Raw genomic sequence first — 21,128 nt, forward strand, 5'->3', positions numbered from 1 at the left:
TTTCAAAGGCTTGTGTCCTTTTAGTTAGCATTCAACTTTCAGAAAAACAAGAAATCATGAGAAAATATAGGCGAAGATCCCACAGGAGGATATGGAAAGAAGTTATCTGTGAGCAGTCCATTATGGATTTTTTTTTTTCCTGAAAGCAGCTTTTCTCAGCATAAATTGAAATACATCTCATTAGTCTCAATTCTCACTAATGCCACATCTGCTTTTTGAAGACAAAGAAAACCTCTGTGCTTGAACACAGACCAAAAGATTTTACCCTGTTTAAAACAGATTAATTCCAAAAGGCAAACAAAAGCCATGAAATAAGAAGGGTCACTTTATATCTAGTGCTTCATAAATGCACCTCCATTTTTATTTTTTGTTTTGTTTGTTTACCTTGATATGCATGGCTGGAAACTCAGAGCTACTCTGTTTCTCAAACTAAGTGCAAAATTCAACACCTTTCCAGTATTCCATCACAAATATGGTAGAGGTAAATGAAATACCATCTTTTCCACAAAGAGAACTCAAGGGAGAGTTTGCAAGCAAGGCAGAAGAGGAAATAGAAAATACAGAGTTTTGTTATCACCAGAAGACCTATTCAATTTTATTTTATTTTTTTATGATGTCCTATGAGAGAGACAAGACACATGACTCAAGATAATGAAGTTGCTCCACAGGGCAACTTCACACATGTAGGTGACTCCCACCATACTTCTTCTGTTGACTTCAGAAAGATAAAACATGTAGCATTTGTCTTCAGTCCTCTGCTAAACAGACAGATTTGAGGGATTTATTAATCTTTCTAATAGCCAGTAGTAGTCAGCTGCTCCTGTCTGACTGAACATTTTTCTTCCTTGTGCTACTTTCCACTGAGAATTCTAACCATCTATATAGATGCAAGTTAGAAATGATGTAGAATGATGATTTTGAGACTCACCAGCATAAGAGAAAGCAAAGACATTTTGTTATAAAGTACAGTCATCAAAACTTTATTTTTAAAGCATTTAATTATTTCAGGGATATGCAGCTCAAGCTTTACAAAGTGGTTTTAAAAATCAATGCTATACTATCCTGGGATGTAATGATTGTTAAACAAAACGAAAAGTAACCTGCTAGGTTCTTAGAGCTACGGTATAATCCAGTTTTCCATTGGCCTTTGTCTTGATACATTTTTATTACATGAAACATTGTTAATACCCAGCTCTCTCATTGTGAGGGCTGTGGAGAAGCCATAATCAAAAAGAACCACCTACGAGCTTAGTGCATCTGAACACAGATGACATTTTCAGGTAGAAACTGCAAGAATCACTGTGTCAAATTAACAGATCTCATTATTGATGAGATACAGCTCATCAGTATTCATGTATTAGACGAGATGCAACTCATCTAATCCAAACTGCTTTTCCCATGACCAGAAGTTGTCACACGTGGAAAATAAGAACCGTGGAATGCAAATTGATGGTCAAAGAGACTGGAGAGACTGCTAGAGATAAGTGGACAGTGAATCCTGCAAAAGTGTGTAAAGTATATTTTGGTGTGTACAGAAAACACAAAATCTGAAGTGTTCTAGTACCACAGTTTCCGAGATGGAATGGCAGGAACACAATGTTTGTATATCTTTATTAAAATAATACTCACCGTAACTAACATGTCCAAGAATTGACAGTCAAATGATAGAAGAAATCTACAGCTATAACAACTCCTTTCCAGCAAGTCTTGTGTTTAAAATTGCATACCCTCATTGCTAAAGCAATACTTCTCCAAGAAGTTGTATTTTACAGATGTCTCTCACAAGCAGATATTCTATTTTTTTTCTGAATAGTGAGTCCCATCTGTGTAAATCTTTTAAAAAACACAGAGTTCTACATTCAGGTTACAGATTAGAGTGGCAGTTGTAAAAGAATGCAAATTTATGCACTAAAAAAAAAGAAGCCTTCCTCAGTTTATTTTCTACCACTGTTTAACTGGTTATAGAATTAAAACATTTGTTTCAAAATAAATTTGCAAGTTAATTCACAGCAAGAAGCGTATCAGATGCCAAAGACCAAACAGAACCACATACGAAGTGTAAATACCAAATCACGAAAGAAAATTGGAAAAATAAGGACAGATTAATAAGAACATAGGGGAGAAGGTTAAAGAAAGAAGTTACAATATCTATAGACTAGTAAAAGGACTGGATGAAGAGGAAAATAATTATGAGAAATGACCGATTAAAATTATCAGAACAGCCTTCATTATAATTTGTACAGAATAAAATTCATACATTTTGAAAAAGGAACTAAGAGAACTCTGCAACATTAATAGAGATAATGCTGAAAGCTAACAAGAGCTCTAGACTACATGCATCTATCTATATAAAAATATTTACATAAGTATACTTGATATGAATATATTTTATTTGAATATAAAAACTATATTAAGAACACTTGTATAGATCTATTTCAGTAGAGCTAAATACATATAAATAATATATTCTATATATAATAAATATATAAAACATTTGAATATTTTAATATAAAAATAAGCTGATCCATTTTTTGCAGGGGGTGTGTTTAACTACTTGAAGCTTGTATGTATGAATAACATCTCTGCAAGTAAAAAAAATCTGGGCAACAAAAATTGAAATGTAGGTTTAAATAAACTAATTTTGTCATAACCTATTGAGTGCTGGATCAAACAACATCTTGTCCGAAATATTCAACATAATAAGGAAGGGATTGGGGGAGGGAAAAAAAAGACCAGTGAGGACAGGCTCTGGATGCTAAAGCTATGATTAGTCTTCTAGATAGCTTCCAGCTTTCTAGGTTTTCGAGCAGAACACTGCCTACCAGAAGTATTGCTTCCCTAAAATACTGAAAGAAAAAAAAAATGGACAGACTTACACACCCAAATTCTCAAAAATAAACACATAAAGTCATTTTATGAGAGGATAAAAAAACTCAAACACTAGATCAAAAGTCTTTAAATTTCCAAGTGAAAACTTGTGGCCCACAGTGGCACACATAGGTTAAGTACTGAACCATGGCTAAAACCAAATAAATGCAAAGGAAAAAAAACAGTAATAGTTATTGAATATCAGTTTGTTGACATTCTGGCTTTTTATACAAAATGGTACAAAATTAAGAAATAGAACTGTGGTGTGTTTATACTTTTTTCTTGATATTGTGTTTAATTATTCTTGCTCCTGGTTCTTTAATTTATGTATAGATACACTTTTGTTCTTTTTCTTTCAAATATTCGTCAGGTCACCTTTGTATGCTGAGATTCAGACTCTCTACCTTTCAGAAAAAAACCCACAGCACCAAACAACACAAAAACAGCCCCAGAATGAATTTCTTCATTAACAATCATGGAACTATTAAAACATTTTACTGTGCTTTTCGAATACAACGATATGAACTAAGTAATCAAGTCTCCATCCATCACTATCTTGTTCTTCAGTGGCAGAAATCTCTGAATAAAAGCAATCTTCTTCTCAAAATGTGTTATTTAAAATACCTTATTTTTCTAAATATCCTATTGTATTTACAGACAGAAGTTGGATGCAACGATCCTTGTGGGTCTCCTCCAACTCAGGACATTGTATGATTCTGTAATATTTTTGTGTTGCAGTTGTTGCCTTTCTTCTCTGTGAAGGTGTATTGCATATGGATAGATAGCTCTCTTAGTTTAAGTGGCAAAGAGATTTCTGAGTTACTTTAAGAGCCAGGCCTTTACAGTGAGAGCAAAAGAATCCATAACATGTGCTTCCCAACCATTGTGGTGTGGAATTCCTTTCATCTAAAGTTATTGAAATGCACACTTAAAAGCCAGCAGCCTTTAGTAAAAGACATAACAGTTTTAGGATGAAAAGCAATTATGAGGGAAAAGAAGCTTTAAGCCTTCGCTCTACACTGAGAACATCTACTGCTATGATAAAATTTGAAAAACAACTTAGAAGCACTATGGAAAGGTTACTTAGAGGAACTCTCATTGGCAGTCACCAGAGATTATACTTGGACCTTGCTAGGGAATGAACAGTGGCAACAGCAGTCCCAACGGATGTAGCTCACAGTACCAATGCACAGCACTGGTTATAAAGCTTGCATACATTTTAATTGCAACCTTGGGCAATAATGTATACTCTTAAACGGCAGATACCGCTAGGAAAAAAAACTAATGAAACAAACAGGTTGCATATATTAATTGGACAACTTAATGTTTGCAAATGAAAAGGTAATGTAACTGTGACTAGAACTGTACAATTCACTGCATGGTTTTTACTCCACAATTAACACTTAAACTGGAAAGGAAATATTACCTAGAGGTTACACAACAACACTATTAGTAAAATGCAAGGCTAATAACAATTCTGCATCCTAGTTTATGATAAGCAAGACTGTTAGCCATTTAAAGAATGCCATTCAGAAGTCCTGAATGTCTTTGAATTTCCCAGCTGGAAAGCAATGTCTAGATTTGAGTAGAAAGTTTGCAAAAAATCAAGATCTTAAGGACAAACACTTGAAACCACTAAAAAGAAGTATGAGCTTGAGTCTTTCCTTGGTAATTAGGGTGCCTCAAGAGCTGATTTAAGCATTCTGTGCAGTTCTTCTAAACACCAACATTATTATTAGCATAATGAAATTGCTTTGAAGCAGCAACACTTCATGATGTTGGAAAGAAAAGAGCCCATTCCTAACTACAAATTTTGGGAACATAAATTCCCATGGACTAAGAGTTACTAATTGTAAAAGTCACAATGATCTTTTAATTCAGTCTCCAAAGAGAAGACGTCTCAAGAGAGATGGCATAATAGCTTCTCCAAAGTCTCCTGAGTCAGCAACACATCTGCAGCCTGGAAACTACTGCTTTATCTGATTACAAGGCCATTCATACCTGTAATCTTCCTTTCCCTTACTCTATTTTCAGAAGAAATCTTCTGATAAAAGATTGTTAAATTGCAATAAACTACATCATTGCAGTAAACTACATTTTTTTAAATGGTGCAGTCTAGGAATAAAATAAAAGTGACTGCAATACCTATGGCCAGAATACAGCTGTTTATCTATCCTAGCAGGATATTCTTGTCAGGAATCACTGATATACAAGACCAGCATTTCAGTTCAGCTCTGACTGCACATTATCTTATGATTGTGATGGAGAGGAAGGATAGATTGAGTCTACCAGAGGCAAAAAGGATAGAGCCCTCTATTTCTTTGGTTGCAGCATTTCCAAAACAACAATACCTTAACAGAGATAAGAGATCCCTGACTTCTAAATGCAATAATTCTTCAATTTAGACTTCTGAATATATCCAGGCTAAAATTCCAGAAAGTAATCTTCTCCAACATGAATTAAAAGCCAATAAATAAAGTGATCTACAACTATACTTCAAAGAAAGAATTTTTAGCCTGTTGCTGACCGTTACTCATGAAAAGTTTTGGCTTTCTGTTAAAAAAAAAAAAGTGACTAGTATGAAGAGCGCTGTCCTTGAGTTCTTTGAAAGGAACGATTCCTCACATAAGACATGGAAGGAACACTGCCTCCTCAATAGGAAACACACTTTCATTTTAGTAACATTGTTCGACTCTCCTATACTGTCATGCTTAGTTTTGCAACACCACATTCATTGCTTCCCCATTACTACTTTACCCAGTCATTAAGCAAAATGAAGTTAAGAGTCAAGTAAGACACATTCCTCCACTCCAAGTTCACTCAAGTGACCACAGAAAGCATGCTAGAAGAGACTGAGACCTCAGGACTAGAATACTTTGACATACTCTGCACCACTTGTATCATTTAGCCACAAGACATTGAAAAATTTTGACACTGGAACTTCCTCCCCCCAATATGGTAGCTAATCTAATAAGTTACCCTTGATCTTAACTGTTTTGTTTATGAAAACTTTTGATATTGCACTTTGTCTCAATGAACTGAATAGATTTTATATATATATATTCTTCTGAACTCTTATGTTTAGGAACAGTTATCTGAGAAGCAGGACTTTATTACCCATATCTTCAAGAAAAGATAGGAATTTAAGATGCTTTTAGAGGTGATATTATAACACTGTGTGTGAATGATTAAACTTTCCTACAACTTAATGAAAGTCTATATTAAGAGATCTGGACTTACGGTATTTTGAAATAAAATATTTCCTTCTATAAAGATGTCACTGGAAGGTTAAAATGTTGGAAGTAGATTTGGACCTGATTTTTACAATCATGTATATTTATGCATGTGATTCAACACCCCTTTCTTTTTTCACGTGCAGATTTTCCTGTTGTCCAACACAATTACTACCAGCTCATTCAGAAGGTGGTCAGTCAGTAAAATCACAAACACAAAAAGAGCCTTATTATTATTTTTTCACCCTATTAAAATCTTTTCCATAAGATCAAAACTGTCTTAGTACTATCCTGTTTTTGACAAAGTGTGTTGGCATGCTTCAGGTTTGAAGATAAAGCCTGGCAATGCTGTTAGATAGTCTAATCTGATAGACTGAAAAACAAATTTCATGTAAACATTTTAAGGAATACCACCAAACCTTCGAAAAAATCTTTTAAGATATTTCACAGGTAGTTTATTTAGATATTGACTTTCATGTCTTGGATCACTACATTTAATTTCAATGCACTCTGCTGAAATAGTTGGAAAAATCAAAACAGGTTAGAGAAAAGGCTATACACCTACATACATGGTCATGAACTGCATAGTCTTCTCTATTGGCTTCCCTACTGAAAATCATAGGATTTGACTGGTAAACAATCTCAAGAGTTTGAAGGAAAAAAGTTGGAAATGGTAGTCTTAAATTCATACTCCTCTTCCTTTCAGGTTAATATGCTTTTTATTGTCTGCTTATCAGCTGTTGTCTACTGTGTAACACGTAAGTACCAAATTTTTTTTTTGCATTCAAAAGTTTCTAGTATTTGCCTCGCGATACTACAAAACATTTTAAAAACCAGACACGTGGTCTGAAAAGCAGAAGAATCACACTGAAGTCATACAAGGCTTTTTTGTTTGTTTTAAACATAAATGGCTTATCTGAAAAAAAAAATCAAAATCTAGTCAAAGATTTTTCTTCAACTCTGTCACCCAGAAGTCTCATTATTAATAAAAAAACAAGTTTGTTTAAACACTCCAGTTACAGTTTACATATAGCATTTACATGTTATCAAGTGCAAACATCAAAAAGCTTTTGCCCTGAACACCACAATGTTTATGATAGATGGAAAAAAAATAAACGGTAGACATTTATCCATAAAACCTCCAAGAACTATTTCTTTTCATAGACTTCACCATAGAAATTAGGTTAATTGGGCAGCAAGGCAAACTGTCTACAGAATCTACAGTTTTGTCACTTCCAAACACTGCGCGTCTCCCTCCCCCTTCCAAAAAAGGCCTTTTTCCCCTTCTTAGAACAGTTAATATTAAACGGTGGAAACTCATTGTACGCCTGGTTGTATTAGGAGAATAAACACATAAGCCCCTGCCCCAATGTTCTCTTGTACAGTTATTTCAGAAAGAATTTCATTTTATAAGGGAGTTGCTATTCTGCATTGCTAAGTTTGCATATGTATTTTTTTGATTACATCCAAAACAACAGTGATTACACTGACAATTAAACCCCCCCCAAACTCCAGATGCACATTGAGAACTGGTCAGACAGAACAGGCTGTCCAAGTCATGCTTAAAGGCTAGGGGAGCTTGTACATGCACAGAGTGAGCAGAAGACTAAAGATCAGTATTTCCTTCTTAAACAGATACTGAAGCCTCTTGCAGTGCATGGAACAAACTATCCCTTAGCAACTGTACAGATGAGGAGCTGAATGGCTAGGGAGCAGCTCTACTCGAAAGGACCTATAGGATCTTGGTGGACAGCAAGCTGACCTGGGGTAGGGGGGTGGGGGTCAGCAACGTGCCCTGGAAGCAAGGAAGGATAATGACATACTTGGCTGTACTAACAAATGTGTAGCTGGCAAATTAAGGGAAGTGATTAATTATCTTGTCCCTATTCCTCTTCAGCACTTGTTAGATAACAGCTAGAGTGCTGCATTCAGTTTTACAAACTCCCTGATACAGGAAAAACAGTGACTGTACCAGAGCAATTTCAGCTGAAGGCCACCAAGACAAGCACTTGCTGAGGAACTGGAGCCTGTTAATCCTGAAGAAGTGAAAACTTGGAGGGGAGGAGAAGAGGGACCAACCTTATGGTACCAACCTTACAGTACCAAAGACAACATTTGTTGAGAAAACTAAGCCAGGCTCCTTAGGGAGGAAAGCACATCACAGCAAGAGCCAACAGTCACCAGCTGAAACAGTGGTGTTCTAGCATGACGTAAAGAAAATGCTTTCATCATGAGATCAGTCAGGCATCTGATCATGCTATGCAGAGAGAAGCAGAGTCTGTCTTTCAAGGCTTTCGAGACCCAGCTGGACAAAGCATTAAGCAACCTGGTCTTAACCTGCACTCTGAGCAGAAGGTTGCGCTAGATGATTCCTTGAGATCCCTTCCAATCTTAATACTACTACACTGGAATCAGTGTGCAAGAAGAAAGGAGCTCAGAAGATGAGAAGATACTTTGTTGTTTGACTTAGAGCATGTTCTTAACAGGACAGAAAATACATGCTTTTCAAATTAACGACTGGAAGCGTTTTTGGAAGTATTTACCTGTTAAATACCTGTTCAGTGTTTGATATAGTGTTTGTGAGAGAGCCAAATAAAAAAAAAAACTGAATGAAAACTCTGCATCAAAAGGGAGGAGGAATTTAGTTTGCTTTATCCCATTTTTTTTCTGCTCCCCTGTGTAACACTACGTAGCATCAAAGCGAAATAATCACTACACATTCAACAACTAGATAATCAGTTTAAATTTAAGTACAGATTTTCTGATCTTGCAAGATGACCTCCAGAAGCAATCAGAACTGTCACCTTCAGCATCCTGCTGCCGGACTGGATTATCTCATTGCTTGATAAGCTACATCTCAGTAGTATTAACAGCTTTCAGTGATATTAACAGCTTAATTATCTCTGAGTACCTTTTTAAGGTTGGTTATTGCCTACACAAGTTGCCTGTCCCATTTCACAATTATGTTATGTCTACACAAGCATCCATGCCATAACAATACGTGACACCAGGAACAAACAACTGTTTACAGACTTTGGATATCATCTATGTTACATGCATAGCCAGAACTTGAATAGTGGAAACCTGCAACAGGAAGCAGACCAATATCTTGGAAAACCTACGTTAAAAGCATTAGAATCATAGAATCAATAGGGTTGGAAAGGACCTTCAAGATCATCTGGTCCAACCATGCCCCAACCACCAATATCACTCACTAAATCACATCCCTAAGTACCACGTCCAACCTTTACTTAAACACCTCCAGGGACGGTGACTCCACCACCTCTCCTTAGGCAACCTGTTCTAATGCCTAACCACTCCTTCTGAGAAGAAATTTATCCTAATTTCCAACCTGAACCTCCCCGGTGCAACATGAGGCCATTCCCTCTTGTCCTATCGCTAGCTATCTGCAAGAAGAGGCCACATGCTCACTCAAACAACTCAGAATTTAATAAACTGGTGGACCAAACCATCTGCTCTTTTTGCAGCTTACTGACATTATCGGCTGATTATGATGTTATGGATAGTAATATTTGTGCCATTGGGTAATCTTTCAAATTTTCCCATATCTACAGATCTTAAACAAACCCAAAAAACCTGCAGAGGAACAGAAGGCTTAGCTGCATGCCCTTAAGAACCATACTTTGCCAAGCTTCCTGACTTTACTTTAGACTAATCCACATCTTAGAGGAATGAGCTGGTGAGGGAATCTACAGGTAAAGTCTTTGGAGAAAATTCCATTGCACTCTTTCTTGTAAAAAAAAAAATTATCTAAACATCCAGAGACTAGAAAATCTACAGAAATGTCTACTGATGCTGTCAAACGCCTGTTGATAGTTTGTTCTCAGAGCTACCCTTCCTACTTAAACTGTATTTTGCAGACATACAGTATGAAGCTTTGATAAGACAAACTTGCAAAACTTTAAAACAATCTAGTTATTACCTAAGGCATAGCTCTGCCATAAGTCTTAATATTTTTCTTGTTCGTAAACTTTTACCAAGTGTCATGCAAAACTAGTCTAGGGATCATCTTTTTTATTAACATAAATCAATCTAATTTGCTAATGAAAGAACACTTGCAAAAGGAGTTTAAGTACAATCAAAACATGACACAAAGTTGGAAATCATAACATACTACTAAAAACTACACATTGCAATTTGAGGGGACATGGCTTCTCAGCTCTGAGTGATCTTTTCTGACATATTTCACTGCCAATGGGAACCACTTGTAGTAAGATGCTAACGAAGTGCTGAAGGCAGTACAGTAACAGGACTTCAGTATTAATGGAACGTAGTGTTTTTGAGCTCCTATTCTGGTTTTATGTTATAAAAAACAGAACAAATCAATGTAAAATTATTTATTCTACTTGTCTTGCTTCCAATCATTCCCTCAAAACATTTCTTCTTTGGATATAAGCTTCATTGTACAACAATTTTTTGATCAACAAAATATGTTCAAGTACCTTCTGACAGCATTTATTCTCGTGAAATTCCACCAAGAAACAAAACAAAAATGACAATCTATAGACAATAACTACATTTATTATGGTATTTACGTCCACAAGCATTTTGTAGAGGACAACATATTGATTACCCAAATTAAAAACAAACAAACATACAATAGGATTCCTAGATAACAAAGACTAGAATTAAGTATAATCTATTGCTGCAACTCACTCCCATTCTAGTCCAATTGCTATCATGTTCCTCAACACAGGCAGTTTTGTAGAGGTGTGGGTAGAATTCTACCATCAATCCATCTTGTTGTCTGTCCAATTGGTTTTAAAAACAGAACAGGACAGTCTGCTATAATCTTCTCTATGCACTCACTGGTTTGTTTTATCTAGCAACACCTACTGAACTTGTGGAAGAGGTTTTTTTTTTAATGTGAAAAATGAAGTTGTTTTTGCAGCTTATACTTCTAAACATAAATTCTCAGCTGTTGTGAAAAAAGCACCAGAACACTAACCTACATATTCTCTTTCAATTCATCAGCAAAGGCATTAGTTAATACTGTAATAAAGCTGCGAGTACACTTACTACCTAGCACATTATCCTTGAAAGCTTCTGAAAGAATCTTTTTTTTTTTTTGTTATTTTAAGAAAGGGTGGGAGGGAGCTTGATTAGTACTAATTTACTTTAATCTGAATTACAGATTATTTAGATTACATTTAAGGCTCTAATGCGCTTCAGCACAGGAGACAAACACTTCCTGAAATGCTGCAACCAAAGAAACAGTCCATTATTAAACAGTATCATAACCAGAAAACATTGCTTTTGTAGAAGAATGGTCACAACCATGGACTTTACTCCAATAGATATGAGAACCCAAATAATCCACACCTTACAAAGAAAATATATTCAGGTATAAATGAAAAATTTCTGGTATATACAATATGCATACGAAAACAGTATATTTTTGCTTTCCAGATGTTTCTCATATTTCTTACAATGAATCCTTGTTACAAGAGGTTTTAAAATCTCTACTATAACTATAATCAGTTCTAGGTTTTGTTATCCCAAGATATACTGAAAGCATCTCTTTCACTCAGAGGCTGGAGATGTTCATCACTACATATATATTTTAGAGAAAAACATGCATTATTCCATTTCAGAGATTGCACACCCCATATTCTTGTTCAGCATCATAAAGAGCAGTTCGAAAGTCATGGTCTAAGAAGAAAAGTTCAAAATACTAAGATAAGAACACAAGACAGGCAAAAATCAACTTTCCTGTATCTGCAAGTGCAGATTTTCTGTATCACAGCTGCAAACGAACCTAAATTATCACTGTGTAAATCCACTAGGACACAGTAGGGCTTATGGGCTCCAAAACTTTGTGCTACATAAACACAGATATGCTGTCTTCAGTGTAAGTTTTTTTTCACATATTATGAACAAACCAGTAAACCCTCCCTGATCCAAGCTATCTGTAAGCATAACCAGCTTGGATGTGTCAGGACTTCATTTTACCTGAGGTTAGCATTACCATTAGCAGACATCAGCTGGCTTCATGAAGCACTGCCTGGTTGTCAGTGAACTTCCCTCTTCAGCATACCTTATTAGATTGGTCTCATTATCATAATAGCCAACAGACATTTATTACTGCATTCAAGCTAATAAAGCCACTGAAATAATGAACATGGAGGAAAACTATTTCTAAATTGGCTTTAATGGAAGCTTAAAGAAGATAGTGAAGCCAAGCTGGTTTTGAAATGGTTCCTGCTGACCTGGGCAATGTGACTGTAGAGTCTGTATAATCAAAGCATGGGGTTTTTAAACAAAGCAGTAAAGTGATATGGGCACTGCGTCTGCAAAAAGTGCCTTGCATAGCTAGACCACTCATTCCATGCTTAGTTCTGGATATTTATAAAAAAACACCAAACGAAAAAAAAAAAACACCAAACACAGACACAAAAAAGATAAGTCCAGGCACTAAGCAGTGGTCAGTTTCAAAAGTGGTGGGCTCAATATGAAGGTGATGCATGCTATACAAGTTTTGAGATGATCGTTGCGTCGTGGTATGCCAGCTGTATCCAGTTCTCAATACCTCTGATGAAAGAAGTTTGATGTCAGAGCACTAAAATATCTGAGATAGGCAGCTGTCTGTGCTCATCTCAAAGAAAGCAATATTATACTTGCTATGCGGAGTGACAGAGAACATAGTCTACAGTTGACTGTAACCCCTGTTATGAAAAGGTGCAAGCTCATATATAAAAAACAGAACAGTATAAGAATACCAATTACATTCTCTCAATCTAAAATTAATACCACTATGGTAGACCAAAAACTTAGAGCAACATGGTTATTCTGGTAATTATTGATTTTGTGACTGCCTCACATCATGGAACTTTTTGCATCAGTAGGGGACTCTCGTTTTGTGTTTTTTTTTTTTATAGTCTATGTTAAAGTTGTACACAGAGTGGAAATATTCCTGATAGTGTTGACAAAGTAGCTAGAACACTTGCAACTGCAAGACTAGCACACAGAGAGAGCGCTGAGTGGCTATATTCACTGCTGTCTGATGCCAGCAGCTGATAAAAGACTCTACGAAAGCAAAGGAAAGCTATTTTACCTCAAATATGCACATTTCTAAAAGTATTCCATAACACTTAGCATATATTATGCTATACTGCCTAATATTTTTTCTTAGGTTGAAATACCAATATCAGAGCATCTTTATAAAATAATAGGTATGAAAAAATAGTTCAGACTTGGACCAAGAATTCAACAGAAGAGTTCAAATTTTATTCACAGAGAAAAACAACTAAAATTTTAGTGTAAAAATAAGCTCAGATATGTGATGAGGCTCAGTTAGACCCTACATACAGAATGCTCAGAATTATGTTAGTGATCAGCTTCCAAATTGTTTTATATTGCTCAGACTACTCATTTTTAACTAAGTCCAAGTAGCGTTGACAGCCTAGCTGAGTTTGATTTAGAATATGGAGTTAGATGCATATGTTCAAGTGAAGTTATTGAGCTACATTTAGAGAAATCTAGCCCCATTTTCAGTGAAAAAGCAGACAGTTGAAAAAGACTTATGGCTTCTCTTTACTAAGGCAAAACACAGAAGGCTGCAGATGCATAAAGTCCTATTCAGCATTGGCCAGAAAAATCAAACACAGAATGTATGGAAATGCTTTCTTCTCTATGGAATATTCAACCTTCACTTTAACACCCTGTAAATATATTCTATAGGTGGATGTTTATAGATCCAGTTTCTATTTCAGTTAGAGTAACATTAGAATAAAATATTTGCTACACAGCAGGCAAACTTTAAAGGACAACAAAAGTTGTTTACATCCGCAAAAACATGAAGAGCTTAGATTCAATCTTATTTGCATAATAATTTATACTCTATGCTTTGCAGAAGTGCTAGAATGATAGTGATATATAAAAAGAAGCTACTTTTCTCAATACTTCGAGAAAATCCTCTGAAATACCAAGACTCCTTACAAAAACAATTTTGAGAACAGCTTTGAAAGAATGGCAGAGGATCTGAACAATATTTTGATTGCATCAGAGAAGTATGAAAAACATACAAGATGGCAGGAACGTCTTTTATTACAAGTAAATCCAGTCAATCATTGACTGATTGTTAATAGAATAAACACGGAAATCCAGACAGAACTCAGGCAATCAAAATCTTATTACTATACATACAGTTCATCAGATTCCTCAAAGAGGTCAACTTTGAAGTAAGCACAGCTGCCTCTTCAGTTAGTGTTTGTTTAGTACAGCCCATTAATAACTGTTGTTGTAGCATAACCGTTTGTACTTATCCCCTGATTAAATTACCTGTTAAGATATCTGAGCATAAGAGAAGTGAATCAGCCTCAATCATACATTACATTTTCTCTTAACAATGGCCTGACCTGCCAAGAATTTGAGTAATCATATTACACAGAATCTTGTGCAAAATGAATAGCACCTAATTATCAACTTTTTCATGAGTGCCATCTAACTATTCCTTACATATAGGTAGGTCCAGTTTTTAGCTACAAGATTAAAATATTAATAGTATGCTGTCTGAACGTGCCAAAAGGTTCCAGTATTTTTTTTTTTTTATGAATTTTTATTTGTATGGAGGAATAACTGTAAGATGTCCAAGTACACCAGAGACTGTGAAAGCGAGCTTAAATTATGTTTTCTAAGCAACCTCTGGAAGCAAAAGCAGTCCAAAATCAATTGTCTACTTGAGTTAATATCAAAGTAGATAATAATCCTTCTTCCTATTTCAGTAATCAGTTATCTCCATGTAAAACATTACATCAAAAAAACCCAGAACTATTTACAAACACTTAAAGCTGCTACGTTTAGAACAAGTTTGGACCATGATGACCTCCTAATAATCATAAAAAGTACCAGACAGCCAGCTCTATGCAATTAGTGGGCAAACTACGGCTCTGCAGACAAATATCAAACTGAGAAAAGACAAATAAGTGTTTCACTTGCTGATAATTTACATTTCACTAGCTTTAGCTAAACTACATTTTTAGAGTTCTTTCAACTGCCTGAGTAACAGTCAATCTCAATGCTTCTCATCAGGATGACATACCTACAACTTGACCATTACCTATACTGACTTAAAATAAATATTACATCTGCTGAAAATTAAAATAAAGAAAAAAATTGCAGAGATACTTTTTAGAATTGCTTCTGTTTTCAATGGAAAATAAGTTCTTTAAAGCAAAACACAAAATAGCAGAAACAAACAACTGATATCCAGCTTCCTTTAAATGTTTGACTTTCCTTCTTTCTTCTCTCCCTTCCACTGTAGCAAACTGCACACAATACTCAAAGGAAGATTTCTAAAAGAACATCAAATAAGCAAGTTGGAAAGAATGATACATGGACGTGTTTCAGGATTTACCCTATTTGAATCAAGGAACTGGAGGTGAGACTGTGGCTGCAAAAATTTGCTCAAGATATGCTTGGCAAAGAGCTGTCTGAGGTAGCCTAACAAACAAACCACAAGGTGTGATGTGAAAGGAAGAGGAGATGTGGGATAGATACTGATTTAGAAATGAGAAAACACAGTGGCCTTCAGTCTTCCCTAAAGTGTTGAGAAAACAGAATGCTGACATTATTTTTCATGATCATTTCATCTAGTAAGGTGATGAGGCTTAGGGGCACAGTAGACTTATGTCCTTTGCTGCGATAACTTATTGACCTTTTCTCATCAATACATACAAATATCTGAAGGGAGGGTGATTCCATCAAGAGGATGGAATCAGACTCTTCAGTTGTGCCCAGTGACAGGATGAGAAGCAATGGATACAAACTGAATATGAGAGAGCACTTCTTTCCTGTGAGGGTGACAGAGCACTGGAACAGGTTGCCCGAAGAGGTTGCGGAGTCCCCTTCTCTGGAGATATTCAAAACCTGCCTGGATGCCATCCTGCACAATGTGCTCTAGGTGATCCTGCTTGGCATGAGGGGTTGGACTAGATGATCTTCAGAGGTCCCTTCCAACCTTGGCCATTCTGTGATTCTGTGAATCTCTTTCAATTCCACGCTGATGATTTCACTGCTGAGTTATTACAAGTAGCACTGGACAAATTTCTTCAGCTTTCTCTACTAATCACGTAAGATAACGGATAAAATAATTGCTTTAACATAATATTTTAACATTTAATTATTTCTATGTTATTTAACCTCTTAGAGATGAGTGAATGTCAAAATCTTAAACAAGAAGCAGCAAGAATACCTTCCTTATTTTACAATGGCTTTGGGCTATGTTCTTTACAAAACCAAGTAACTTTTCTTGTTGCATCTGCCAGCCACTTCACAACAGCAAGTGCTCCATGAACATAAACAGCACCAGCACACTGATTCCTAGCATAACAGCACCATAATTTCTCTACAGAAAACTAACCTCAGAGTGAAGAAACCCAGCAAGACTAAATTTGTCACTTGCTTTAAGCCACTTGAAAATAAATGCTTCACACTAAAAATGAAAAACTGATTAGACTGGAGAATTAAGTCTTTCCAGCTTCCACACTGCCTTGTATAAGCTTTTTTTTTTTTTTTTTTTTACATTTTACAGACTACATTACCACACATATTCCTCCTTTTTCATAAGCATACTCCCACATGACACCATTAAATCCCATTTTATTACTTAAACTACATTTCTTGTTCTTGAACACATCTTCAGCAGGATGAAGGTAACAGTCACACGACTATTCTGGAAAGGTTAGTGATGACACTACTACTTCCAGCTCAACCTCCATGTTATACATCCTCCATGCAATTTTCTCCATGTCAATGCTAACGTTTGCTCCCTGATCAAACCATGCTGGGGAGGTAAAATACCAGAAATGCCCCACCACCCACCAAACAAACCCAAAACATACACCCCCAACAAAAAAACAAACAACAAAAAAGAAAAGTTTCTTCTGATTCAGCTGCCTGAGGATCAGAGAAATATAAATGTTACCATAAAGACATTGCTGGTGGTAACAGAGACCATTGGAAGGAAAACCTTTTGGCAGCAACTATAGCCTTAAACCACATTCTTGGAACCCATGCTAAGTCAACTATGAAAACAATCCCCTGGAAATCAGGCTTAATTTGTTCTGTAGTTCATCTAGTCTAGTTTTCCAAATATGCAAGCTAAATAAAATGAGAATTTAAGATAAATCATAATTTAAGATATTTATATTTCTAGGATAGGTTGAAAAACTTTCATTTCTTTGGTCTGTAGCAACATAAAGAGTAATGAATCACGAAACAGTACCAGAAGCTCTGAGTTTTAGCAAGATTCCTGAATAGTATCTTAAAAAAAACCAAAACTTTTTGCAGTGATTATGAAAAACATGCACACTTTCTTTTGGCTAAGTGCATACACCGCAACAGCAATTCATTAATGTTTTCCAAAAGCCACACCATTACAAAACATTAGTACTCAGACATAAAAACTACCCACAATAACAAATTGCTTTAGGTGCCACTGAAAACACCGAAGGAAAAAACAGTTGGGTTCAGGAACTGGCACCATGATAAGAAGAAATACTTTTTCTTGTGAAAGTCTTAGATAAAAATGGGCAACAAATAAGCAAGAGAAATCAAAGTTGTCAACTCCAAGAGTTACTAGGTAAAGTTAACAGCTTTAACAGCACTGATGTGAAATTCATGTTAGATTATTGCAGTGGTTAAAAGTTATTGGACCTTCCCCTAAAATATCAGCTTGAAGTTCCTCCAGGATCTTTCTAACAATAGCACATCTTGAAATTATGGTATGTTATATACATAAATGTTTTCCTTGACAAAGTGTGCAGTTTCCTTCTCATGTTTTTACTATATTTTCTGAAGATAACTCTGAAGGCCTGTTATGGCTGGAACCTCATAAGCAACTTACTGCCAGAAACCAGCAAGTTATCCACTCCTGTCTCCAGCCCTAGTTAATGATCTAGGCTCACAGATGAATTAAAGTTCCAGGGTCACTAGATTTTACAGTAGTCATGTACACTGTAATCACTTCATGAAAACACAGCATGCAATGATAGGATTTTTTTCCCTTCTATGTATTGTTTGGTATTATACAGGAAGGCAGTTCCGTTGAAGAAAGTGCAGACGAAAATAACTGAAAAAAACAGCTGGTAGAAGACCAAAATCATTTTCAAACAGTGTGGTAGTGAAAAAAATACAGTTCTTTCTGTAACAGAAAGCTCCCATCATCTGCAGAACTATGACAACTGTGACTTAACAGCATTACAATTACACATTTATGGATAATGAGGCCCCATTCTCTTCCTTGGCTCTTTGATACTCCCTACAGCCCACGCCCTTTATATGCAGACCTCTCTTCTCCCATCCTGCCACTGACTTGGTCCATATTATTTACAGATTTATTTTGAAGTGACACCTAGCAAAACTTACCACACAGCAACTCTGCTAAGATGTTTCTTGATACAAAGCTATACTAAAATGAAGTTCTTCTTTCAGGGCCTACTTAAACATATGAGTACTCCAATTCCTGAATTTACGTTTGCTTTGTAGAACCTAGTGTTTTAAACCAAACTGTACTTCTTAGTCAGCTACAGCTTTTGTTTCAGGTTACTAGAGTGGCATATAAGGTTGGTTCACATATATGCATAATTTAACAGAAGCTAAACTATTATGGGTAACTAACAATGATTATATTAGAAACCTGTCACAATTAGTTATGCTCACCTCTTTATCCATACTCTCTAAATCCTCTTTACATAGGGTGTACAGGGGCATCGTCTCAGACATACTTGGCTGGCGTTTCCGCTTAGATGGACCAGGCTGCTCTTCATTTCCACTCGCTGGTAGGTCATCTTCTTCAAAAATCTGCTGCTGATGCGGTTGAACAACTCTGAAAAATTTCAGGGGTCCCACATAAGAAAGATTTACTTGATTTATAGCTTTCCTAGAAATAAAAATCCTACACACATTTTATGGCTACTGACTATTGGTGACTTTACTTAACAGACTTCAGTATTCTTCAACAGAAAAAGTCTTCCAATGACACTGCTTTTATTTTCAGTCTTATAGCTTAAGGTCTTATTCTACCATTGACAAGATACTCTCCTGTCTCTCGTTGTTCTTTTAAGCATCAAACAATTCATGAAGCTAAGAGCTTCATTAGCTGGAGAGGTGTTTCCCATAAAATACTTCAAAGTTTGTCCAGCTGACACATTTATCATTTATAAAACAATCCCTATATTCTAATAAGGTTTTCCTGATCTATGTTATGCTTGTATTCTCCAGTCTTAAAGTATACCTTTCTAATTCTCAACCTCTCAAACAAGAGGTTTGCAGGTAGAAAGCTCATATCTGCAGCCTCAGTCTTCAAATGTTTCCTAGATGCTAAGTCTAGATGAGATATAAGGCAGACCATATTTCTTTTTGGCTAGTGTATTTAGACATGGTAGCATTTTCTTTTAATTTGAGTTTTATCATCTCATTAGTTACTGTACTTAAGCCATACACTTAAGTACAAAAAGAAATCTCAAAATATTCTTCAGAATAGATAAAATAATCATAACTTCATGGGAATTGCTATGTAATAGTAATAAAAAGCTTGACAATATCTAGAACAGAAGACTTCCACCTTTCTCAGGTAATAATGGCAGGGGGGAAGTTACCTAACTAATAAAGACTGATAGAAGCTAAAACCGCTATGCAGTACATTTAACTAAGAATATTGGTCTTACCATCACACTAATATTTTCAAACACATTACAGCAGCTCAGCACCACCCAGGGTCCTATTCAAAGATCTCAAGGTCATAAAAAGCTCATGGGTCATTAATTCTTTACGCTGGCCACAAGATTGTGTGTGTGAAAAATGATTAGCACAAGCAAGTATAAAAGTAGCTGTGTATCTGAAACGAGAAGCTGTTTCAAGTTGTAGCAACCAGGTGAAATACCACTATCAAGCTGCTTCTGACAGTGGTGGCAATTCAGAAAAGAGACAGCATAGTGTCTGCTGACAAGTCTCAGTGCAGCATGGCTGCTTCTCATTGAGTTTGCACTGCCAAGAAGCAGCTTTAGAGCACAGGTACAAGCTCCATCCAAATAAACACAACCATGTACTAAAGATTCATTAAGACTGTAAATCCAGTCACATGTAATTTTCTACAGCATCATTTCTTCTGTCATGAACTTAACTTCTTGAGAAGGCTAAGTATCCGAAGTAACAAGACTTCTTTCAGATCAGTATTTCAATTCCAGAATGCATGAAACCCGAAAGCCAGATGAAGCTGTTAATAGAGCTCATTTTGAGGACTCTTATTTCCTAAATAGGAGTCTGATTCCTGCCAGATCCCATACTTGATACTTGAGATACTTGAGATGTGAATTATTTTTTTAAATTACGGGTGGGGATAAGAAACTCATGTCAATTGCCATATTGCCAAGAATTTCATTGCATGTTACAGAAGGTTCACATCAGCTCAACACTGCTCAGCAACACATCAGAAGTCAGATCCCTCACTTTCTTTCATTTCTATATACTAGAATTTTCTATGAAGGAAAAAAAACAACTTGGATGTTGTGGAAATGAATTATCCACCCCTGTTCTACTCTTAAGAGATTTTAATCATAACTTAACAGTTTTTCCTCCCCCCACTAAAATGTTTTCTATTTTACAAGACTCACACTTTTCCCTTGGTATTAAACTCCTCTTGGGCAATACTTTTCATTAGAGAGGAAAAAATACAATATTCCACTGTATTTTCCAAAAGGGTCTTTAATAATATGATTTCGACATCTTTTTAACAGGTACCCTAGACAAGAGAATGGTGGTGATGCTATTTACATTCTTAGTAAAACAGCAAATGACAAAACGAAAAGGTATAAGCATTTTACACAACTGTATAAAAAAGCTTGACTATGCCAAGTATTATACACCTTAATTATATGTAGCAGGCAGGCAGCCAAGCAGATTTTCTTATACTAGAAGAAAAATCTAGTCTATTTTTAAGGAACATATCATACTGATGACAGAGAGAACTTCTCCTTTTCCAGTTTTTGCATCATTGTATTCTTACGT

General features: G+C 35.8%; 1 protein-coding gene across 1 annotated transcript in view; it reads right to left on the reverse strand.

The window, feature by feature from the left end:
* The window catches only part of CTDP1 (CTD phosphatase subunit 1), a 94,948-nt gene that overhangs the window by 27,013 nt on the left and 46,807 nt on the right, over positions 1-21,128 (reverse strand). Inside the window, exon 11 of the mRNA XM_048075811.2 lies at positions 18,783-18,948. Coding sequence (XP_047931768.2) covers positions 18,783-18,948 — 166 coding nt within the window. The remainder of the gene's footprint in view (positions 1-18,782; positions 18,949-21,128) is intronic.

The sequence above is a fragment of the Anser cygnoides genome, chromosome 2 (genome assembly GCF_040182565.1).
Source record: "Anser cygnoides isolate HZ-2024a breed goose chromosome 2, Taihu_goose_T2T_genome, whole genome shotgun sequence".
Lineage (NCBI taxonomy): Eukaryota > Metazoa > Chordata > Aves > Anseriformes > Anatidae > Anser > Anser cygnoides.